This window comes from Eufriesea mexicana, unplaced genomic scaffold, assembly GCF_001483705.2.
Source record: "Eufriesea mexicana isolate 0111107269 unplaced genomic scaffold, ASM148370v2 scaffold2143, whole genome shotgun sequence".
Classification (NCBI taxonomy): Eukaryota; Metazoa; Arthropoda; class Insecta; order Hymenoptera; family Apidae; genus Eufriesea; species Eufriesea mexicana.
Window position 1 is genome coordinate 793,079 of NW_016910297.1, and position 24,655 is coordinate 817,733.

The 24,655-nt window shown below is 49.2% G+C and overlaps 4 protein-coding genes across 4 annotated transcripts in view; all 4 read right to left on the reverse strand.

Annotated features, from left to right (window-relative positions):
• Positions 1 to 333: 333 nt before the first annotated feature.
• Positions 334 to 1,363, reverse strand: LOC108549823 (uncharacterized). Its single transcript, XM_017903360.1, has 4 exons — positions 1,196 to 1,363; positions 743 to 933; positions 568 to 678; positions 334 to 487 (listed from the first exon to the last, which is right to left on the reverse strand). Exons 1-4 carry the CDS (start codon positions 1,361 to 1,363, stop codon positions 349 to 351), a joined length of 609 nt encoding a protein of 202 aa, XP_017758849.1. The 3' UTR covers positions 334 to 348.
• A 3,542-nt stretch (positions 1,364 to 4,905) lies between these two features.
• Positions 4,906 to 12,379, reverse strand: LOC108549824 (uncharacterized). The gene is made up of 4 exons (XM_017903361.1): positions 12,230 to 12,379; positions 11,283 to 11,461; positions 6,295 to 6,411; positions 4,906 to 5,014 (listed from the first exon to the last, which is right to left on the reverse strand). The coding sequence occupies exons 1-4, from the start codon at positions 12,377 to 12,379 to the stop codon at positions 4,906 to 4,908; spliced, it is 555 nt and encodes a 184-aa protein (XP_017758850.1).
• Positions 12,380 to 16,164: 3,785 nt separating this feature from the next.
• Positions 16,165 to 19,963, reverse strand: LOC108549826 (uncharacterized). The gene is made up of 4 exons (XM_017903362.1): positions 19,820 to 19,963; positions 18,159 to 18,331; positions 17,017 to 17,133; positions 16,165 to 16,294 (listed from the first exon to the last, which is right to left on the reverse strand). The coding sequence occupies exons 1-4, from the start codon at positions 19,961 to 19,963 to the stop codon at positions 16,165 to 16,167; spliced, it is 564 nt and encodes a 187-aa protein (XP_017758851.1).
• Positions 19,964 to 22,210: 2,247 nt separating this feature from the next.
• The window catches only part of LOC108549785 (uncharacterized), a 4,891-nt gene continuing 2,446 nt past the window's right edge, over positions 22,211 to 24,655 (reverse strand). Inside the window, exons 2-4 of the mRNA XM_017903302.1 lie at positions 22,918 to 23,078; positions 22,376 to 22,483; positions 22,211 to 22,316 (exon numbers count right to left, since the gene is read on the reverse strand). Of these exons, the coding sequence (XP_017758791.1) occupies positions 22,211 to 22,316; positions 22,376 to 22,483; positions 22,918 to 23,078 (375 nt within the window). The remainder of the gene's footprint in view (positions 22,317 to 22,375; positions 22,484 to 22,917; positions 23,079 to 24,655) is intronic.

The window sequence follows — 24,655 nt, forward strand, 5'->3', positions numbered from 1 at the left end:
GATGACAGCGCGGGGATTTAGGCGAATTCGGATAATTTAGTCCCCGGATCGCTTGTCTGGAACGTCTCGGAACGTTTCTGCATCGATCACGGAACGGAGAAAGAGGCTTTGCCTTTGATTAATTGGCTCGAAAGGATTCCTACAGTGGGCGTGGCGCGATTAGCCTCACTCTTACGTCCCTTCTACCCCTGCCCTTGCTTTCCAGACGATTCCATGGGAAATGGAATGCTCGGTGCTTCCCCTGATTGGGTCAGGTCTGATGGATCAACTGATGGAAGCGTGGATGGAGATGTCTCGGTCGTTGGGTTTCGAAGACACGCGACTCTTCGCGGATATAGCAATTTATTGTCAGCCTAGATCATGGGTGTACAGGTTAAACAGCAACAGCTTCAAGAAAGAAACAGGACATTGATACGCAACGTCGCAGGGCATCTCGGTCCTGTAAGCAACGTCGTAGGAATCGACGTCCACCACGTCCTCGACGTTGCTGAAACAAGAAGAACAAAAATCTTGAAGCTCGCGAGCAGATGCTGAGGAGACATTACGGAACGTTTCAGCAAGGCGTACCTTAATACCAATCGAATGGCGTCCTCCACGAACGACACGCCAGGAGGGCTCAACATCGTCCTCGCCTCGCAGATCGTCCTCAGGACGCACTGTCTCCCCGGCAAATTCCGGCTGAAAAGAATTACCTTCCGCTTCGAAACGCGCCCCGAAGACGAGGAATAAAAAGAGGTCATACCTATCCAACGCCGTCTCGAGAGTGGCGTACAACTCGCGCCGATGGCGTCGTTTCACCATCCACCGTCTCTTCATGGGCAGCTTCTTGCGCAAGTTCTCCTGCAGTATCGGCCAGATCACGTCGAACTCGAAGACGAGGTTCCAATTGCTGGGCAGTTTGACCTGGATCGGTTGCACGAGGGACATCGTCATCTGGATGGAAAGAAAGAAACTGGTCAGGAGCAGGAACACGATCGCTTCCATTAAAACCATCGGTTCGGAGACCCGCAGTGGGACGATTCGAAGACGGTCCATGGCGAGAAGATCGATCCACGCTTCTTTCACCCGTGAACCACGCGATTATCCTGGACCCCGAGCTTCGCAACCCCGAGTACTCGTTTCGTATTCCGTCGAAAACGCACTTTCCACCGGTCCCGCGGCGACACTCGATCCGAAGCGAACTGCCAACACTTACCACGAACGTGCTGCCCTTCGGAAAAGCCAGTCGCCTACGTCTGGACAGGATCTTCTGCGATCTCTGACCGCAGCCGGCCAAGTCGGTGTCATTACGGTGACACGCGTGGTCCCCGAGGACCAGCCCGAGGATCTCGGCGAGAATCAGCACCAGCCACGGGGCCCTCATTTCTTGGAATGGCACCGGCTGAAATCAGCCGTTTCGCGGCGCGGACGAGCTCAGATCTCTCCAGGGAGCAGCCGGCCGAGGAAGTTTTTCAAGCAAGCCAGCAACATCTTTCGCGGTTACGTCGACCCGCGTCGCGTCGCTCGAGTACTGCCTCGCCACGCTGCGATCACGCCTCACTCGACCACGCGTGTTTGTACTTCCTGTTATCGGGCCTGTCTGGCTGCCCCTCGTTACGTGATCCCGGTTTGCCTTCGCCATATGTCTGTTCCGTGAATTTCCTCGAGGTCCTGACTAGGTTTATACAGGGCGATACCGAGGCTAGGAAAACATTGGAAGTTGCGTAAAAGAATACGCGGAATTCGGTGTTGCTTCGAGGACTGTTGGATTTAGGTTACTGTTCCGTTAATAAATTCGAACACAGTCTTTCTTAATAGTTATATTTATATGTTTCTCCTCGCATAGCTGCTTCTTGACTAACACGAGTCGAACCCTCGCGTGTTTACATAGGAATCTCTCCTCTTTCGTCGCACACCGTCTGACTATGCCAATGTGTCGCGATTACCAAAATCCGCGTATACTCAAACAAGGACCACCCGATATTTATTTTCCCCCCTTATTCGTTATATCCGATGACACGCAAGGAGCAGCGTAGTCGCTATCGCCGCGTTATTGCCATTATTGCCATTGCTGCCATTAGCGATATTAAGGAAATACCGAAAGATTCTCCCCCGTAGAAGCTGTAACCAGGTGCAATGATGATTCTCCGCGTGATCGTTACAGTTACAGGATCATTTCAGCGACTGACAACAATAAAGGTAGCGCACGTGTTCGAAATCGCCGGGTAATTAACACTGGAAAGCGTTGGTCCGTGATTACGAGCCTTTCGCGAAGACGACGGTCCGTCCAGGCATCAGGGATTCATTTATTCGCGAAAGTATTGGCCGGCTGTAATTTCGGGGATTCCCCGTGCTCGTTTAAAATGCAGCGACCCGTTTAATTAAGGGCCATCGGGCGGACCAGGGTCGGGAAAATCGGCTCGCCTCGGACATCGGATAAATCACTCGTCCGGGGACTCCGCGACGGGGCGAAAAAAGGAACAGGGGCGGACGGTCGGGGAGGGGGCCCCCCGAAGTGAAATTACCCGGCGTACGGAAGCCACGAGAAGCGGTCAGGATTCTTGGAGATTGGATAACACGGGACGTCGTCGTTGAATATATTTCCGGAGATTTGCGAAATTTAAGAATAGCCCGATCCCGTGGATGAAGATCGACCTCACCCCCGCGGGGATTCTTCGCGACCATCGCATTCCTCGAATGTGAATTTCAAATTCCTAGGAACTGGAAACCGCGGCAGGCGGTTGTTGAAGGAAAACCTCAGCGTCGAGAATTCGTAAGGTCGATCGCTTTGCGAAAATGGCCGACGCGACGTGACAAATTCCATGCTTAATAATTAGACAGGTAGTGGCAATAAAGTTATAACACCAGTGGCACAGCAGCGACGCGAGGTTCAGGTGACTCTAGTGTTTAACACGCGCTTTCTAACCCCCCAGGCACCACGACTCATAAATACATCGAGTTTATTACTTTATCGCCTGGACCGTTAATCACAAATAGACCATTATCTACTTGTCCCTATTAGTAGTCCGTTTACACTAACTTCCACTCTGCGCAACTTGTAATTTTCCAACGATCCGGCGAGCGCGAGAGAGAATCAACGCAGCTTTCCTGGTACGATATTTATATTATAATTATTTTTAGGGTTCGAGAGTGAGCGCGTGAATAATATCGGCCAATTAGCGACTGATAAAATCACGTCATCGAGCTTTGCAAAGGGCATAAAAACAGGAGCCCTGATGACAGAAATAGAGTCCTGAGTGGAGAAGCCTCGAAGAATCCTCGCGAAAATAATTTGTGAGTCGTTTGGTGTCAGAGATAATTGAATAAAAATGTATTTTCCGTGTATCAAAGTTACGTTATTTCACTATTATTTTCTTGCTAATTCTGTTCATTTTGTTCTGTCAAATATCGGTTCGCGTAGACCCTATATTCCTCCGATAAAAGAAGAGATTATTATTCCTATTATTAAAATAAAACCTGTACTTGGCAAACTACGCAATAATAAACTAAATATTCGTATTCCGATATTGCACATTCTTCATAAACAATAAAACATTCGTTTCGTTACTAAAACTTTAAATAACTGCGAGAAACTACTTCGTACCTAACACGTGATATCAAAAGCAGCGGAATTAAATCAGAGTTGGCCGAGAACAAGCTAGGAAAACAATTATAGCGCAAAGGGTTAAACTCTCATCGCTCTTCCCACCCCCTCCAAACGTCCCTGTTCCAATCTCGCCCGGTGCACGAGAATTTACAAGCTCGTTACAATGGAGACAGCAAAACGTCTGCAACACCGGGACCGTCTGGCCCGCGGGAAAATAAATTTCGATCGATCCCGATCGTCCCTCGTCGTCAAAGGGCAGACGCCGCGAGACACGGCGAGATCGATCGTCACGGCAAGACGTTTCCGATCGCGGGTCGGGAATCGTGTCGCGAGACGGCATTAACGAAGCCTCGGCAAGCCTCTGCAGTGTTCTCAAAGGCAAAATTGCGTTACCTGGAGTGTGTGCACGCGCAAACACGCGAGGTACGCGTGTATGCAAGCAAAATACCGAAACCCTGCAATCCCCCGAAGGATGCGCGCTCGAACACGCGTCGAGGTATTATTCCAGCCTGCGCGAGCTGTTGTCCTAGGACTAATGAATCCACCGATAACCATTTGCCCGAGCAACACCGACTTCTGGAATTTCTGCCGATGGACGGGTGTTGCGTTAGATATCGACCGATCCTCGGAAAGAATTCGCCAGACGTGTGACCCACGAGACTTCCGAGTGCGGCCCGAAGCTGCGAATGGATCTCGTTAAAACGATAAAGTGGAATTTTCGAGAGGGAAAAAGGAAAGAAAAAGAAATGTTAAGTGCGTAGGGACGCATCCCTGCTGGCGATGAAGAAAGACACTTTTTCACTCGTAGCCACGTCAAGAGTCCCGAGTCAATGGGGGCCTGGTTCGTGTCTTACGACCACCCCCCATGACTCGCGGACCACGACGATTGGACTAGGCCTGGAACTCTCTGCACAACCCCCCTCGTGCGTAATAAATTCTGATAAAATTTGACACGGTGTTTTCCATTTTTATTTAGTCCCCCGCGATATCCTTTCTAGCGTTTTGACTGTGGAAATAAAAATTTCGAAGAAAATTGCTCAGTCATCGAGTAGCGTGTTTCGTTCGAATGCCATTAGTTGAAATTTCGAGGAACGATTTAACGGGTATAATTTATTTACCACTCGCGACACTTAACAATGTACGAGTTTGGGAAATCGTAACGAGAGACAGCAATCTTCCATTGTCTTCCGGGTCATGAAATGCGAATCTTCATAGGTACTGGTACCATATGAAACGCAGGTCTCGGGTCTCGGAGAAGCACACCGGACACGGCGGTGTCGGTCATGCATATTCGGTAAATTAAGAAGGATCGTGGTCCCTCAGAACATGTCCGGGCATCCGTATTGCGCCTCGTTGCAATTCTCTTTCAGGTAGTAAGCTCTCTCGTAGTCGGTCATTGGATCAGCCTCGTGGTAGCTGGCTGGCAATCTGAAACGGTGGAACTCGGCTGAATGATCGCGCAGCGAGCAAGGTAATTATTAAAGGTAGCGAAGAGGGTATCCCGCCGAGAGAGGGTAAACATTCCGCAAAGCATTCGCGTAATCACGAAGGGGAAGTTGCCGGAACGAAGTCGAAACGAAAATTGTATACTGGAAATTAGACTTTTACCAGCGCTTTCAGTTCGCGTGGAATTCGAAACTAATCGAAACGGCGGGAATTATCGTGGAAAAGTTCGAACGTTTCGCACGCGTACCGTCGGGCTGGTAATTATCGAGGAGCAACTGGAGCGTCTTCCGGATGGAACAACAAGCTTCCGGGTGCGGCCCGCGGAAGAGCCTGTGGAAAAGCCTGTGGAAGAGCCCTTGCAAGAGAGCCCGCGGCTTCTTGCCGCGCCGGAAACTTCATAACGATTATTAAAACGGAGCGACGGGAAAAGTTGTCGAAGGGAATCCCGCGAGTGGTCTCGACGGGCTTTCGAACTTTTCGCCGATGCGCCGGCTCGACGACGTTAAACGTCACACCGGATGTCATGAATAAATTCAACGTGTTATCGAAAAAGTGTAACGCGACCGCCACCCCTGCCAGCAGCTCCGAGCTGCCTTCTCGAGGACGACTTCTCGAAAGACGTGGACGCGACGACACTTTGATGGCGGATGCATCCGTCATCCCCTTTTTCCCCGGCTTTCTTCCTTGACTTTTTTTCATTTTTTTACCATTCTTTATCGTCACCCTTCGCTTTATTCCCGTTAGACCGAGTACGGTTAAGAAAAATTATATTCCGTTTAGGGTTGGTCCGCCCAGTTCTCTCCCCTATCGATCAACGCTCGATTAATCAACGCTTCTCGTTTCGACCATCCCCACCGTCCCTTATTTACGAGCTTCTCGATATTCCTCCTTAATCAATCTTTTTGCTAATCATCGTTTAACCATTCAACGGTGCACACTCTGGTCGTCACCTTCTCGGCGTCTTCACTTTCCCCCGCATCGATGAACACTTGATTAATCAGCGTTTTCCATTCGTCCGTCATTCCGCTGTTCGATATTCCCTCGATCAATCTTCCTAGCGATCGCTGTTCGCCGTATACGATCTTTTGATCCACGGTCGACCAGAAAATTCTTCTAACCTCGTATCGTACGAATTCATCTTCCAATCGACGTACCTTTGTTACTCTATTCGTCTTTGATCGTAAATATTCGTTCTTTTAACTCGTCGTATCGTACCCAAAACCGAGATCGAGATTAATTGCGAATTAGGTTAGGGTACTCACTCGAAGACGGCGTGCAGGATCTCCTGGAAGAAAGGCCGATTCCCAATCTCTCTTCGGCTCCTTCTAGCAGCGTTGCAGATCGCCTTCAAGATGCAGGCTCTTCCATCCTTGCCCCGGCTGCGAGATAGAACAATAGCGGTTAAAGGGTGGTTAAGGGATGGTCAAGGGGTGGCTAAAGGTGCACGCGGATCGTTTATCATTATCAGGCTCGTTATCGTCGCTCGGCTGTCCGTGTGTCGGCGATCTATTCATTAAGTTCGCGATAATACTATCGTGCCTTGATACTGGCCGAGCACGAAGTGGCTCGGTGTAAACCGGGGAACGTTTACAAGCGCTCTCTCCGCCCTTTCCAGCTAACCTCGCCCCATCGTCGCAGTCCCCGTTACTCCACGAGCAAATACCGGCAATTATAGAGCACCCTGGCCCGTGCTATTAAGATTTGGATAATCCACCGCGCAGTCACCGCGCTGGAATTTGCCGCGAATCTTGCAGGACGCGTGGAAGAATTTTGGAGAAATTATCAAGTCCGCGTGTATCAAATTGTATACTACTCGAATCGAAATAAATTCGAGAATGTGGATAGTTTTGCGTGAGAAGCAATATTTCGTTAATCCTTCAAAAGAGACGTCGAGAAGATCATCGAGCAAGGACGTAAAATTAATGGAAATCCCGCCCTCGATGTTTCTACGCCTCTTTGACACTTTGTAGAACATGTAAACCGAGTAAATCTTTAAAGTCGCCTTCGCGTATTCCCTAATCCCTCCATCGCAATATGTACATTTAACGCGACACTCGTACGAGTTAAAAGAAAGAGGAAAGATATTTACTCGTAGAGGGCTTAAAAATACGAAAATACGAGTTTTCCTTGATATTCAAGACCGTGTTTATTCCGCGTCGCCAGTAGCTCCGACCATAAACGATGATGCTCGTAGGGAACGTCTCCTTCTATAATCATCGTGCCGTATATTCTAAACTCCGTGGCTGCTATTAAAATTAGAACAGCCGATGTTGCCGTTTGCCCGTGTTACCGACTAGCAAAACTTGCTGGGAGCTACGCGTACATCCGGTTAAGAAGCCGCAGCCAGGCCAAGAACAATGGAGGACGACCTAACTCGAGCGATCGAGAAAATTCGCCGACACGTAGAGCAACCTGTCTCGATCCGTGGAATTCCGCGCGAAATAATTCCAATGGTGGAAGCGAACGAGAATATTTCCACGGGGAGTCCATGATGCATTTCCGCTGACGGTTTGCCGATTCCACCGAATCGCGACGCGCATTTATTGTCCGGGATAGGCGCGGAACGATCGGACCGGTAACGAGGCGAGCAACGAGGAATCGATTTCGGAACAACGCGGGGAGTAAATGAAACGAGCATAAATATAAAAATTAATCTTGACTGCCATTTGTCGGTGTCGCGACGCGACGCGTCGCGCGGACCCCGATGCAGCGAATTGACAAATGGATACCAATATCGGGCAATCGAAGATATTTATGCAAGCAGCACGCTATGCCCGACCACCAGCACGCGCGAGTACTCTCGATGGCTGTTTTAATCGATCGGTAACGCCTTTCGAGTTACGCGTCCGAGTAATGCACCCTTTCCCAGCGATCCGCGTTGTTTACCAACAGCCACAAGATGGCGGACAGGGTGCAGGACGACTTTGCGTACGAATATAAATGCACGACGTTTCTAAAAGTGTTCATTCCTAAACTCGCGGACCCTTACGCCACCTCAATTATCACTTTATGATCTTATCCTCAATAAAGGTTTGCAAATTTTCCATAGACAGACAATTAATCGCATCCTCCTGAAACTTTACCTGCATCGAAAGACCCGAACCATTCCCTACATTCACCCTCCGAAGACAAAAGACCCGAGTCGAGGAGACAATGGTTTACTTCTTTACGACCAGCGTCTTACGACTAGCGGATACCCGACCTCCTATAGCACCCTCCGAGCCAGTCTCAGTAGGAATTGCAAACCCGCCATAACTAACGGGCAATTAGCCAAATGTATTTAAACCTTCGCCTCCACGGAAAGGCCCGTAGTATCTCATATTCCTATTTTCCACATTCACCCTTAAAGACCGAAGACCCGAGTCGAAGGGACGCGGTGTATTCCTTTGCGACCAGCGTCCTATACGACTCGGGGACACCTGGACCTCCGAAAATACTGTAGGGGGTCCTCCCCCAAGGATTATGGATATCGACCAGTCGCAGGTATCCTCTTATGGTGGTGTAGCTGGAAGGGACGAAAAGAAAAATGAAGGAATGCGTTTCGTCATCAGTAAGCCTACCCTAACAGGCCCTACCTTAGACCGGGATAATATTGGAAGTTATACGTATAGGAATCGAAGGCTTTCCGAGGACTTGCAAGAAGGTTCTCAAAGTCGGAATCCATCTAGTGGCGAGAGTGAGAATGGTGGTCGCTACAATACTATCCGAGTTAACCCTATAAGAGATTAAAATTGCCCTAGGACCGAGAAACAAATTGACAATTTATTTAAACTTCCACTTCCACCTCCACCAAGAACTACCGAACTCCATACCGCTAATGCACTCGCCACCAAGACGCCTTGACGACCAATGACAGCAATACCCGAACTTATAAAACACGCGAAGACAGGAGAGCAGGCACATTCAAAACACCAAACCAACGCTGTAAACATATTCACTCTTGTATCATCTCGAAAGAGATGAAAATCTCGACTAACTAGTTTACGTTTGTAAGAGGACGTAAACCTCGTCTGATCTCTTCCCATTTAAGAAGCACGTTGGAACAAACCAGGAAGTACGAAGAAGCCTTCACGAGGTTCTACGACTTCCTTACGATGACCGAATCCATCATCGAAAGCTTCTCTCAAGATCCGCTGTGAAGTTGAAGCACGCGCTCGAGACGTCACGGTTTCTCGCGCGATCACGCGTCCAAGGCGGCGTTATTCGCGGGGAAACAAAGCGGGCCAGCTCTATGATGCTCCGTTCGTCCGCTCGGCCGTCGAAATCTCGAGGCGTGGCTGGAACCGGAGCGAGAGGAGCCGCTTTATCGTTAACGCGATTCAGAACCGCACAATCGCGCCGGTCTCGCGAAAAGCTGCGGCCCTTTCACCACCCTTTCTCTCTTCCTCTCTCTCTCTCTGCTCTCATCCCGTAGCCCCGACAGAGAAGCAAGCGACGAGAGCTCGATTCGGCAGCGTCGAGCTTTGTTCCGCACGCCAGCTTCTTCTGGACGCTGCCAAAGAGCCGAAACGGTGCGCGAGATGAAACAAGGGCGAGGGAGGGCGAGAGGAGAAGGGAAATAGCGAGCTTTGAGGCGAGCTGAAAGGCACAGGGTCTATCGGTTAGCGTTCCGCGATCGCCTTCCGCCATTTTCGTGGGTCAACGTTTGTACACGCCGGGAGGACGACGGGAAAAGCGGGCCAGGAGGTTCGAGAGCTCGCCACTTAACCCTCCTCTGGCCCTTCGTTGTCGTTTCCCGCGATTATCCGGCGAGAATCGGGCAAGTGGCCGCGGAGAGGGCAAGGTTCCATCGACGGTAAAAATTCGAGACCGTGGAATTGTTTTGCATCCGGAACGCCTCTCGAGCCGCGGCCGAAAACGAAGAGGCCCTCGGGGCGATGGAACAATGCCGCGAACCCTTCGAACGCCGCTGGAACAGAGACTTTTCTTTCTCCGGGGCGAGACAATACCGCGGCAGGCAAAACCGGTTTCCGGCGAGCAGCTCGCGTGGAAATTGCCCGCTCCTCCACAACGATTCTCTCGTTAGAGAAACGCCGGAACGGGGACGGTGAATACGGAACAACGCGTAAATATTCCGCTTTACGCTCCTCGCGATCGTAACGATTCCAGGCTTCGGGGTTGAAGACCGCGTTCGATAAAAATTATTCCACCCTCGAGAGCAAGCTGGCCGCGACGCGGACGAAACAGGCGTAACTCCTATTGGACAGGGCTCGCCGCCGGAAGCCTGGAATCGTAACCGCCGGAGCAAATGCTCGAAAGCTTTTACGAAAAGTTCCGGTTAAAGAGGAATAAAATAATTGGGCCGCTATTAGCGCCGCGGAATTATTCTTTCTCGAGCTGTTCGAAACTTCGGGACGGATTCGCTTTTGTGCCACTCGGCAAGTCGATCTCGCCGAGGAAGACCTTTTACTCCGCGTCACTGTGCTCGCGTGAACCAAAACCAGAGAAATATTTCAACCTCGAACGGATCGATACCTTCGCCTTTTTGCGATAAGACGAGAGGGAGGCGACCTGCATCGTTTTAGATGATCCGGTTAATTGTAAATGCATGGGCCCTTTGCCGGGATTCTCTTTGAAGCTCGCGGCCGACTTAATCGCGTTCTCGATATCTTCCACGGTCGCGTATAGTCGAAGATTTAATTCCGTGGAACGGTGCCGAGTTCTGGAAGAGTGCGCGATATCCGAATTGCTCTCTAAGTGACCGCGGGGAGAGTAAAAGCGCATAGAAACCGTGCCGGCTAACTTCGTTAAGATCCAACGCTGCTCGACCCGTTTCCGATGGAAAGAATCCAAAGCCGCTTCGAAATTTCCAACGCGTTAACAATCGGCATGGTAACGTCCAGGGTGTCCCTCTTCGACGATAGTCAAAGGAGAACTCGCGAATATATCCGTCGCTGGAAATTCCTCGCACCCAAACCCTCTGACCGTCCGACCGTCCAAGAGGAGCCTCGAAAGGATCCGTTAAAAAATTCTCGAGAAGGAATTGTCACGTTTCGACGAATCAGGCGGGAAGCCGGGCCCTCGGGCTTGCAAAGGGTTCCACGTTTCGCCGCTCTTTGATCCCTTCGTGGATTCAGGAAACGTTCGAGATGGCGCGGCGAAACGATCGGCAAACTTGCTCGGAATTCTTCATCGCGCGAGAATATGGGCTCGAATAGGGAATGCCTAGTTGGCAAGACAGATGGACAGAGTACGAAAGTAGATCCGCGTTTCTTTTCCTTCGTTCTATTCCTTTTTACTCGCCACTCACCTTCCCAAAAGCAGCTCCATCTTGCGATACAGCTGCCTTCTGCTTCGACGATGATAATCCCCGAGCTTGCCCGACAGCGTGCTCTTCGAGGGCAGCTGCCAAGCCTGGCCAGCCGTCAGTCCGATCGTGAACAGTCCCGCAGGCTTCGCGTAGGTGCTGATGGTCATGCAGTACACCAGCTGCGCACGATCGAACGTTTCAGATCGGTCGGGAAACCGCTCACGGGAAATACGTGCAAGGTCTACCTCGTGGTTTCCTTGCGGAGGACTAAAGAACTAAAGTACGGTTAGGAATTCTTATGTCTGGCGCAAGGTTCGACTCTTCGAAATTTTCCGACTTGTTTAGCAGTAAGACGCGGAAGCTAGATCGGCGGGGGTGGAAAAGTGAAATGGCAGGGTGAAAAGACGCGGATGGCAATTGCGAGATTGGAAGAGACATCGTCCGAGTGCTCGGATGAATCGAAGGCGACGGGGTTTGATGCTGAGGGCAAAGTCGATGCTGAGGGCAAAGTGTCGTTCGCGAAAAATAGTCCAGCCAGTCAGAGTCAGGGCATCGCGCGGGAGTCTATTGATTCTAAAACACCGGGTTGGATTCGAATTTCCGGTCCCATCAACAATTCATCTCACCCAATTACGAACGCTCGCCGAGGAGCCCCTTTCAGCTCCTTTTAGCGCTTGAATTTTCCATGGGAGAGCTCCGAGCACGACGACGGCAGAGGACTCGCGCGACCGAAACGTAGCCAGGCCAGGTCGCTTATTAGAAACTATCGGAGGCGTCGTTTGCAGCGCAACTTCCGGCCAAGTTATCCAGTTAAGACGCGGCCGAGGACAGACGTGCATGCGCGACTCCCGCGATCCAGCGTTATAAGCAAGTTTTCCACGGTGTAATTAAAGGGAAGTGGCGATGTTCGAGGACGCTCGCGAGTTTCTCGGGCGAGTAGGACTCACTTGAACGTTACTGCCTTCGGGAAACACCAGGTACTTCTCCGCGAATTCTCTTTTCGATCGTCCCAGGCCCCTGTCCTCCGTTGGCTCCGTCGAGGACGCGACGTTGCTGCACCAGAATTCGATCCACAGGATAAGAAACAGGAGACACATCGCGATCGATGGTCCATCGAGCAGTGAGAAATTGCTACGGTCAACGTAGCGAGATTCGGTGAACGTCTTTTTCTATCCAACGGACACGTTAAGTGACTCGAAATGCTGGATGATATAATGACGGGTAATAGTGGTTAGACCGTTCCTCGGCCGTTTAGCGAGGCAGTTTAAGGCGGTGTCGTTAAGTCGCCTTAAATTAGCCGTTAAAATGTACCTGCTCGATCGTGCTCGTTCTTACTATCCTGGGATACGCTTTTTACGATCAGACGGGATCGGTGCGTCTGAGAATACGAGTTCCGGCGAGCTCGCGCGTCAACCGTGGACAGGGTTCCGGCAGGGTACCGATTTTACTCGAATTACAAAAGGAACCTTCTTGGAGGGTTCTTCTTCGGCACTTAACGAGAGATTAATCTCTATCAGGCGTATCGCTGGCCGGTCAGATCCCGAAAAAAGCACCTGCTCGTGGAAAGTTTCACGATACCCGAAACTTGGCCGGGAGCTTTCTCGAAGGCCACGATGGAAGAACAATATGATCCAAAGTACCATTAACCCCGCGGAATCGAAGATCAAGTGGCTCTCATCTAAAATATCATCTCTCCTGGCTTCCGTCGCGAGATCCAAGAATTTTCCGTCCTCCTCCTCGTCCTCTGCGCGGTCATTGAAACCGTAAATCCTACGGCGTAGGGGGCGACGCTGTTCCCTCGGAAGACGCCGGCGACCCATATTCCCGGCGAGGGTTGCGAGAAGCGAAAAAATTAGAGAGCGTCCCCGTCAAATATTAATCGACATCGGCGCACAAGAGCGGGCCGCGATGAATAAGTAACGCAAATGGATTTTCGTCGAAGCAGGCCGCATAAATAGCGGGACTCGCGCGAGGCCAGCAACGTAGGCGAGGCGAAATGAATTACGCGATGGGATCCGCGGCAGGGATTAATAGAAATGGAGGAAAGATCGAGCGGATGATCATTCCGCGCGCCTCCCGAGTAATTAGAACGATGGAGATCGGTGGCCCTTTTCGGGCCGAGAGGGTCGTGGAATTTCGCGTTGGACCAGCCGGCCAAAAATATAATTGGAATCGCCCGGCATCGGGACTGCGCGGAATTGCGGATTTTTCCCGGCCGCGATAAATCTTCACCCCCTTCGCCCCGCACGCCCCCTCCTCCACCGACGGGGTTTACCGTCATACCTCCGTGCACCGTTCTTAATTTTTCAGAATTATCCACGACTCGTATCGATCGCGGATCCCTGTTAATTGCAACCGATATATATGCCCCTTTCACCCTCTACACCCTCGTTGTAATAAAACATCATTGGACGTCTGCTATCTTCGTAATTTAATTTTTCTTTGTCCTATTTTTCAATTTCCAAGAGTTACTTGAACTCGAAGTATCGTTTTTCGTTCCTTATCGTCGATACAGAATCTTGGAGAAGTTAAGTTTTATCCGTATCGCGGGAGAAGTCGCGAAATCGAGTGACCAAATCGAATGAAGAATTCTTAATCAAAAATCCGAGACTTCAGCGTTAATGTAGTTAGTATATAAGTTTGACATTCTTCGTAAACAGTCAGAGATCTTGGAAAATAATTTCGAGGACGGTTTTTCAGTAGGATCGTTCTCTTGATCCAATCTTCTTGAGAGCTTCTCGCGAGTGGACACGAGAAATCTTCTGATAGGAAAGAAGGATAGAATTTGTAGTCAGGGCTGAAACTTTATTTTGAGTTACACGACACAAGATCGCTTTCGCTGATGTGTTTCGAAATATTTCGAATATCCTGTTCCTGAATCGTGGAGGGAACTAAACATCGGTAACGAGGAGTCTTCGCGTTAGTCGGAGACGCGACTTTTATCCATCTTTCCTCGTGAATACAGGTTTATCCGAACCTTTCCCTCATTGAATCGTAAAGGGTACAACAGAGACCAGGTTTTCGCCGGAATTCTATCTTGATTCTTGCAGTGAATGCATTTGCATAATCATACCGATTCTACTGGCCTACATTTGCCCAATGATACGGGAATCATGATCTGTTGGCCGATATTACAACGTTTTAATTAATACTAAAAATAAACCGCCATTCCGGATTCTCCATTAAAGCGCACACGTTCGTGTGGATGGCAGGAACATTCGAAATTGCATAATTGGAAGGTTAATACGTTAATAAACAGCCGCGGATGCGTTTAATTGTTTCCCACCGTTCTTACGGCCGTTGGGGTATCCTCGATTTTTGCTCGCTATGATATTCCGCCTATTCTATTTTGACGTCGTAACGTCAAAAAGATTCACAAATTGCAACGTGACTTTGCATTCGAGAAAATCGAGTAGAAATTTGGATTTTTATTTCCTTTCCCCTCCGTTTTTCATTCAAACCGACGTACCACGCCAAGTTCGTTGCAACGTGCGTTAATGTATTAATTAAACAACGCGAATACGCCATATTTGCTGGTTAAATATTGGACATTTGAATAACACCGGTGATATTTCACCTTCTTTTTCATTCCGCCGCTGTTTTCCTTCCTTTTTCACTGATTTCCTTTCTCTCTTCCCGGCTACAAAAGGGCAGAGGCCTGCGCCCGCCAGTATAGCACTCTGCCGAAATGAACTATAAATCCGCGGCCACTCGGTTGACCATTTTGTTAATGCAAAATGAATTACGCGACGCCGACGGCGACGCCGACGCTAGCCGCGGTACGCCGACGCCCGATGAAATATACGGCTGGCGAAAGGTCGACCGTGAAATCTTTGAAATCCAGCCGTGAAATCGCCACATCGAAACGCGCGCGATGCTTGAGGGGGAAGAGAAATGGAGCACGGGGGAAAATCTCGATTCCATTAAAACCATGGGGACAAGGGATCATCGGCGTTTCGCTTTGAAGCATATCGATATTGCAGATTTTCCATCGCAAGCGTTTTCTTTTACAATCTCCTCGACGAATAAATTTTACAGATCCTTAACGAGATTTAAAAATCCTTTAACCCTTAAAACCTACCGAGAATATAAAATTTCATACTTAATTTGCAATTATTTACTTAGGCTACAGAACGAATCGATTCCCCAATATCTTGTGCCACAACCACCGAATTACGAGTGCCAATTTTTAAGGATTAAGTATTCTCTAGCTAGATCAATTCCAATTTAAAAATCCCCTCCCCGAGCCTGAAAATTTCCCATAAGCAATATTTCACCCCAAACGAATTTCATTTTAATTTGCAACATTGACAAGAGAAATTAATTCTCCGACGCACTTTGCAATAACCTTATCAACCCCTGGGAATTATTTCCGCCAGCGTTAAGGGTGACACGCGCAGTACCCCAAGCAAGACCAATTGCTCTTTCGAGGCTTACCTATCGTAAATAAAATAACCATCTGAAATTACACCCTGGACCACGGTCATCCAAAGTCCAACTGCCAATTGCCCAAAACCTATTACCTCCCTAGCCCAGATATTTCCTCATCACGTCGCACGTGTTGAATTTTTTCCCCTAACATCCTCAAACCACCCCGAGAATACTTGGTAACCCAGCTAAAGTCTTCATACACAGAGAAGATCCTGTGTAACGGCGCGGATGGGGGTTGAAATACGAAGATCCACGCAAGTTGGCAGCACGACGATGCGGAGCGGGTTCCGAGCCGGGGACGGAAGATTATGCGGCGCGGCGGGGTACAGGCTGAAAAATCGGCGTGGAACGGGCGAGCGGCCAGGAAAACTTCGAGGGCGGCACGTCCGCCGTGAAACGCGGTCAACGTTTGCACACGCATACGAATGCGTCCAATCCCGGTGCTTTGGCCTCAGAACTCGAGCTCGTAAATGGAGTGGCGGCAGGTCGGATAGAGCTGGCCGCAATTCTCCCCGCTCCCGTACGCGTGCTCGTAAGCTTGATCCTCCGATCGCTCGAAACGCCCGCCGTCCCTGGGCAGTCTGGAAAAGGAAAAGGAGGACTTTAAGGTGGCCGAATGAAACCGACGAGGCGAGATTGCCTGGCCGAACGGAGCCATGATCTCGTGCTTCCGGCGCTGGTTACCTGGCCAGACGATTCTTCTGCTCCCGTGAATGCCTCGTGGACCATCCCCGATTCCCACGAACGGAATAGGTCGGGGGTTAATGTTTTATAAGGAAGGCGATCGATTATGACGTGACGCGACGCGATGATTTATTCGTTGCAACTAAATCGGTTCGCCAAACGGTGGTTAACCGGTTACGTGGATCCAGCAGTCGCGATTCGATCGTTTCGGTTGATTAATCCGTTTAATTGATTACGTTGGCCCGCCATACGCTTTAGTTTCATGGTCGCAGCGATCGACTAACTGCTCGAATTGGCCTACTCGCTGTGCCTTGTCCGCTGATCGTGTTATTACCGGCTGCACATACGGATATCCGACCCTTTTTCGCGATCCGATGCCTCGTTTAATATTAACGTAAATACTTCGATGAATATTAACGATGTAATTACTATACGCCGCCTCGTTTCGCATTCATACGTCGCATTTGCTATTGATGCAATTATGAATATGAACGGCAGTTCCGATACGGAGGAGTGATCCTGTTTTTTCGGCATCATGCGAGAACTCGAGCGAATTTCTGATACTCGGTTACTACCTTCTATATACCAATGGTGTATAGAAGGATAGCGTAGTACTCACGTAAAAATGGCGTGTAGCAATTCCTGGACCAGGGTCCCCTTGCCAAGATCCGAGGGGTCTCTCCGAGCAGTCTCGCAGAGTGCTTTCATCACGCAAGCTCGTCCATCCAGACCCGTTCTGTGGACAAACCTTCGACTGAAACACTTGATCTGTCGCGAGAGGTTCGAGGTATCTACTAGAGGACGAGTGGAATCGGTGTTTCTGGTAATAGAGCGGTAAGACTGACACGGAGTTCTGGAGAAGCCGCGTAGAGGAATGTCAATCGAGTCCTCTGGTCGCTCTAATGGCGTTAATTAAATTCCTACGCCGAGGATTACGTTCCTAGGAGGTGATAGATGCTCGGAGGACCACTCGCGAACGTCTGTTCGTAAAACGATGTATCAAAGGACAAGTATCGTGCTGCGGCTGTAACAGGGTAGAGACACGAGTGGAGAACGGTGAACGTTTCCGCGATATCGCGGGCCTTTCTTCCGATGCTGTACGTTCAAGTACCGGAATATTTCACGGCTTTACGGTCCTTTGAATAATTCAACCTATTACCCGGCGTCTCTTACTTTAATATCGGAAAGTCTAATATGTTGACGGCGGCGTGATGTAAATACGAATACGCGAAAGAAAGGGAATGCGTTATATAACGGGACGGAATCAAACCAGGCGTCTTTCTGTTTCGTTATTCTCGCACGTTCCGCATGAAAATTCCTGCGCCTGCCACGCATTTGCATGTGCCGGCCGAGGAAAAAGGGCTCCATTTGCATGTTACGTCACGCTTCGGGGACGAATGGGAATCGAGCTTTCGCCGGATGAAAACAAAAAGAGCAGAGGAAAGCGGGAAAGGCTGGGAATCCTTGAGCTTCCGTGTCACCACCTTCCGCTTCTAGCGGTTCAACACTCTGTTTCCTGGCTAATTTGGAGGAATTCCGCGCCCGCGAGTAGTACGAGTCGATAATAATGGTAACCGACGCAACGAACAGGCGGAGGCCCTGCGGTGTCTGCGAGGTGAGAAAGAATTTTGCGAAATAGAAGGGAAGCGAGATTCGATCTACCTTAAAGTACCCCCGAATGAAACAGACAAGGACGATGTTCGGTGAATCGAGGGAAACACCGAAACTCGAAAGAAACTCGCGGTAAATTGGCTTACTTACGATTGCAGCAAAGCCTCTATTTTCGGGAACACGACGCTTCTGCTCCTTCGATGGAGCAACTCCGATATCTTCGAGTCTACTTTGCTCGGCAGCTCCCAGGCCAGGGCCGCCGTCAGTCCCATCACAGCGTCGTTCTCCTTGGCATAGGTTCCCACCGTCAGACAGAAGACCAACTAGAGAACAGAAAGGAAACGTTGATTCTCCGTTCGTCGTAAATAATAAACTACATCCGGGGAAAAATTAATACCAGAACTACTTGGACTTTTCATCTCTGCAGTTACTACAAACCTGTACCTGCCTTTAGCAAAATTAACGTTGACTCCTACTGTAACAAAAATATAACTATATATATATCTACTCGTCTTTCTCTTACCACTAATATTGTAGGAATTGTTTATGTGGCAGCAAAACGACGGTGGTAGATAATAAAAAGGTATAATTTATTGTGAATTAATTTAAGACTTATTCTAAACGCTATGACCTTTCACACTGACTATCTCTCAACGAACTCTTCCCAATGAACTCCATCCTCAGAACTCCTCTCAAAGAACTGTCAAAGAACTGTATCCTATGAACGCTCGAGCCAAACCCAAAACCGCTGTTTATTATCCTGTATTTTCAGGGAAGGGTCCAAGCGTTCTCACGCGCTTTACAGTCATATCTAGACAAAAGGGCATTGTCACAGACGGTGGTCTTATGCCCTAGTCACGCCACGCGCACAAGTCCTATAATATTTCTAGACTAAATTTAAGTACAAATTAATTGCAATTAAACAAAAATAAAATAGCTGTAAAATAATAGAAATTAAGCAACGCAAAGAGAGAAACATATCTATTAAGAACATTTCTGGAGATAAATTCCCTTCTTCCGATTATCACATTAAAGCTAAAGTTTGTGCAATGTCATATAAAATTGTCTACCCAATTGATTCTTTCTGTAATATCATGCTGCCATACTTAACCCTTAGAGTGCTGAATACTCGCGGCCTATGTGGTCCGTACGGACGACGCGCAGCCATCGCTGACGATCGCTGTGGACGGAATACTTTTTCGCTAGACTGAACTCTGTCGATGAACTATACTAAGCGCAAATCGTAATAAGTTATAGTAATTCTTTCGCACGAGATTAAATGATTCAAGAGCGTTATTTTTTAGTATTAATTCTTTATTATTAACATTGAAATTTAAAATAAACTAAAATTTGTGTAATAAAATAGAAAACAATAAACTAGAAAACTAAATTTAATAAATATAACGGAAGTCAATAATTCAATTGTGCGTGGGAAATTTCAAAACAATTATCAATACATAGACGCGAGCGGGACCGTGAGGTTCTTGCATTCACAAGACCATACTGCTAACTGAGTCGAAAATGGGAAAATGGGATTTCCGTTTCGGAAATTCCCGGGGATTTTTATGACCCTAATATTGCCCAACCGCTGCCTAAGGAAGGCAAATTACTAACGAGTGCCCCTGTATTAATTTTACACGAAAATAACCGCATATTGATTGAAAAAATCGACAAACGCATATATGCGCCCTTAGTCCAAGCCCATGACTTAGAGAAAACACATAAATGCGGCCTTAGGCTACACGGATGACTTTCGCCAAACGCATATATGTGAGAGCTGTAAGGGTTAAGGGAGCAGTAACGAGTCTTACCTGCAGATTGCTGCCCTCGGGGAAGATCAGGTACCTCTTCTTCCTGGACAGGGACCTGGGTGCGTCGATGGCGGTGTCCGCGGCGCAGATGGCGAGGAAATGGAGGCACGCGAGGGCGAAGAAAAGACCTCGGATGCCCGGCATCCCTTCGGCGCGGCCGCGACGCGACTTTCCGCTCTCATGCGTTCCGCTTCGAGACGCTCGGCACCGCGTCGAAAGGGAAAGTGTGGAACGGAACTCGAACGCGAGGCTCCCCTCCGCGACGAACTCGAATGAACCAGACGAGAGCGTGTCCGCGAGCGATTTTAACTCGGCCGGAATGCCCTCCACACTGACCGACAGGTTTCTCGAGCAAACGGGCAACACTTTCCAGCGTCGGCTAACGGGAACAACGTGCCTCCCGTGTTTTTCCACGGGTCTAATCAGCCGGCAAACCACGCGCCGACAATTCCTTCGGCAAACGAAATGGCCACGCCACGCTCCGGTCCTCTTCGTTGCCGAGTCCTCGAGCCTGCTTCGAGATCACCGAGATCGCTCTAATGAACCAGCCGAATGTCTGGGCCGTTGATTCGAACGGAGGATTTTGGGTATCAGCGATAATCGATTCGTTTAGACGATTTAGATCAACCCAGTTACGCCTTGTTACCGGACGTCCGTTGGCATGGGGTTCCTGAAAAATGACAGATACGTCATTAGTGCAATTTCTTTCTTTAATTAAAAGAATTCAGAATTTCCGTGTGTTCTGGAATTATAGTAGAATATAAGGTTAAGAGACTGCTTTGAAGCAGGTCTTTTGGACAATTCCTTGGAGCAGAATTTGTTGACCAGTCAGCTGTGTTTGACGACTGTATCCGTCATGGAGAAATGGCAGTATTTTGTGTCAAGACGTTTGCTATTTAAATTGTAATTTTAGCAAAAATTAAAATATATTCGCAAATTTTATTATGTTTAGAATCCTTGGAGATTAAGACGAAATAAAACAAATAAGTAAAATGTATAAATAATTTGAGATGTTTTGTACAACCAATTTATACATGTATCGCGATAATGTTTTTCAGATGTTAGTGTGAAATGCGTGAAAGGAAAAGTCGAAAAGCAATTAGCCCAGAGCTAAAGTCTGAGCCTGATTTATGATACGGTTCCTTGAAGGATGGTCCGTCATGCTTGATTTTTCCTGAGTTTCTCGTTTATTATGTACGTAGTACAAGTTTGTGCTAAGTGAATTTAAATATTAGTAAATATTAGTAATAAAATTGTTCATTTTACACAATAAAGCCGTCTTTCTGATCCAATATTTTACCCTCATTTATTCTGTGTTTGATAACTATACCTGCCATAGCTTGATTCTCGCGACAAGTATAGACGCGTGCTCGAAAAGGAGATCGCCACAGCTGACTGGTTAAGAATTCACGTATTCTAGAAGCTATAGAAGAAACTGAGTAAATTACGTCATTGCAGTAGTAAATTGAACAAGTACCTACCAATGTGCACGTACGTACGCGAGCGTGGAAGAGGTTAGAAAGAAGCGGGACGAAGTTTTCGTTTAAAAAATTGGGTTAGAGAAGCTATTCCCTCCCTCCCGCGCTGCTCATCCTCTCGTGTCTCTCCCATTAACTTTTTGCCTCGCAAAAACTCGTATTATCCTGCTCGTTATTATAAACAAGGCTACAGCCACGTCCGCGTGGCAGCAGATTTTATTCGAAACTGCGACGACAATCAGAACCACGTTCAGAACGGGACGTCCAAGACAGGCAGGGATTGCTTAAAATATAGGCCAGGCACAGTGCAAACGAAACGCGGAGAGACTCGGCCCGCTCATTGTACTTTTAAATACACGCTTATATTAATTCATACTGTCTTCGCCGGGCAGAATGTTGCCCTTCTGGAAAAAGTGGACGGCCGCGCGAGAAGCGGAACGGCAGGGATAGAGCTCTTTTTCACCGGGACGACACTTATTTCCTCATTTCGCGGGCCATAGCGGCGGAACGAGCGTCTGTTAATTGCATATGGGAGTTGCGCGCGCGAGCATGACACACCTAACCCCTTCACCGGGGCCCTCGCCACCCCGTGGCAAGAAAACCGCAGAGCATTCTAAATTAATGCTTTTCGTTAACGCGTGGCCGCCGGCCTCTGACATGCACGCAATTATAACTGCTCTGTCGCCGCGTGTCAGCGGGCTTTCGTCACCTCCGAGCCGGAAATCAGCGAGAAATCCGCTCGTACGTCTCGCACACCACGCTGGTGACGTCGACCGAAGGAGCAAGCATATCAAGAGGGATCTATTCGGTTCTGTCTGGAGTGGAAATTGCTGGACGAATTCCGATTCGATCGGAGAAAGATTTTAATTTCTTCGTACAGGATATTCGATCTTAGCTACGATTCGTAAAGATTTCACGGATCCATGAAACTGTCGATGTCGATCAACTCGAGAGGACAGCTCCTGACGTGGACGTCGCAGTAGAGTGGAGCCACGGATGAACCGTTGGTCGCGTACGATCTGAAATTAACGCGTCGATTAACGCGTCGTCCGCTCTAGATCGGCATCTTTCCGCTTACCCGGCCAGCAGTTTGAATATCTTTGCGATCACCCCGTCTCTCTGGCTCACGTAGTCCATCGCCTGACAGATGTTCTTCAGCAGACAAGCTCTCCCGTCGAATCCGTGGCTGTAACATTCGTCAAACATCCTTCTATTGCCTAACCGTGAAGAATCGTGACAGGGGGGACGTAAGAATAGGGTCCGGTATTGTTGTAACTCGCCTGGCTGTTGGAGTCGAGGGATCGATGGACCTATGGACCTCGTCGGACGCGAAGAGAATCGAAGGGACGAACGAGGGAGGAAACGGAGAGGAAGAAAGGAAGCGAGAGCAAAGGGACGAACTGCGGAAATCGGTCGCGCTGCGGCATTGGCCGATCCGTGACCTAGGCCGGAAACCGTCGACAGAACGGCCAGAAGCATCCCTTTTCGGCGAACCCTTGGCCCGGCGTGGATCGTTGGCGGCGCACGGGGCAATTTGCCGGGCTGCACGACTTCCATGCCGGCAGACACGGATCGGTACCATCCCCTGCATTATTCACGGTCTATTAAACTATTTATTACCTCTCGTAGACGAGCTCCGCCGCTCGGTGAACGTCGTAGATGGACCTGCCGATCCTGGTGGCAGTGGTGCCGCTTGGAAGCTCCCATACCAGCTTGAAGCCGGACGCCTGGGCGAAGATGGTCGTGTAAGAGAACGAGGTGATCTTGTAATTCACTCTATACTGAAAGCAAAGGCCGACCGGTTAATAGTTGGCCACAGTTTCGAGGGGGGGGGGGGGGGGATCCAGGTGTTGGGGGGAACGGGGAACTTCGGTGTAGCTTGATTGTTCGACCCTGATTGCGCTGCGCGCCCGATGATACGTGATAGGAATCGAGCGACTTTGTGATCGATTCGAGGTGGTGGTTTCGTTGTGGTTTGGGTCAGAGGACGTGAGTCGGTGCTAGCGCATGATCGAAAGCGCCGACCCTCGGAAAAGGAGTTAAAATTTCATATTGAAAAGAATAGGGGGCGGGACGGTGGCGACTTTGAAAATAATCCAATATCACGGCAAGGAACGCCCGTTTCCAATATCCAGTGGACAAAGTTGGGAAAAACGAAGAGGAAAAAATGGAAAAGGGAAGAGAGTATGGGAAAAGGAGGACACGGCCGTCCACGTATGGCCTGGCTGCAGCCTAAAATTTCAATTTCGAATCGACAACAGCATGCAGAGGGTAAACTCGATCGACGTCCGCCACTTTCGGCTTACGCTGCCGTATCCGAAAGCAAGGAACAGGCTGGCACAAAGTGACAGGGCAGGTGTTACTGGCTTCGCTGTTTCCCGTTAAACCGAATATCGTCCAGGTATTGGCTTGAACTGCGCAGAAGCCCGCACAGGGTGTCGGTTGGCTGTGGCAAGTCGTTTATCAGGGAAACGGCCCTGCGACTCTCCCTTTCTTGGCCCTATTACCAAAACCGAAAATAAGCTTCGTTTCCCTCTCTCCTTCCCGAGAGAGATTAATCTCTTCGCCGGGCCGGATCCTCGAAGGATCGCGAATTCATAAGCCGGAAAATAAGAAGAATATAACGCGCGTTGCAGCCATCCTGCACAATCCTCTGGCGAACGTATGAGCGTATTCAGGACTGTCGAAAGAGGGAACGATGATAAATCGCGGGGATGTTTCCGTGACGTACGCTCCGGTTCAATTTTTAGGGGCATCCTCGAAGTCACCTCGAGACTCTTTACCCCGGCCTTTTGTTCCTGCCCTCCGACGTGTCGTAATATCGCGTGTATCCTCGCGTCTTTCGACCACTACCACGGAAATCCATCTCTCGTTCAACGAAATTCCGTTCGTCTGAAAACATCCGGAATTCCGTCGGGAGTGCACGTCCAAAGATTAGACGTCTCGCTGGATCGAGTATTCTTCAGTCCCGGATAATTTCATCGAAAAATAATCGATCTCTGCATGGAACAGGGACCAGGATTCTTTTGAATCCTCGAAAGAACCCAAAGCATGCTCGTTATCGAATAAAACGCAACGTGATGCCGCACTTTTGCGCTTTATTATTGCTGCACTGGGCTCTAGCCTACTCGGGGGCTGAAGGTCTGGTTTATCGATTTATGGACGGTGATCTGGAATTCAGCGGCTGTCTCGTACATTACAGAGGTGTATAGTGCACGTGCAGCGGCAGCATCGTCGATACCAGGCTGCACTTGCTCGTAAGTGCACTGGATCATCGCCGGCTGCATAATTCTTCCAGCGCGTGCACGCGGAATGGCTGGAAATGCAGCCTAACGGCGGCTGCACCTGGTGCATTCCT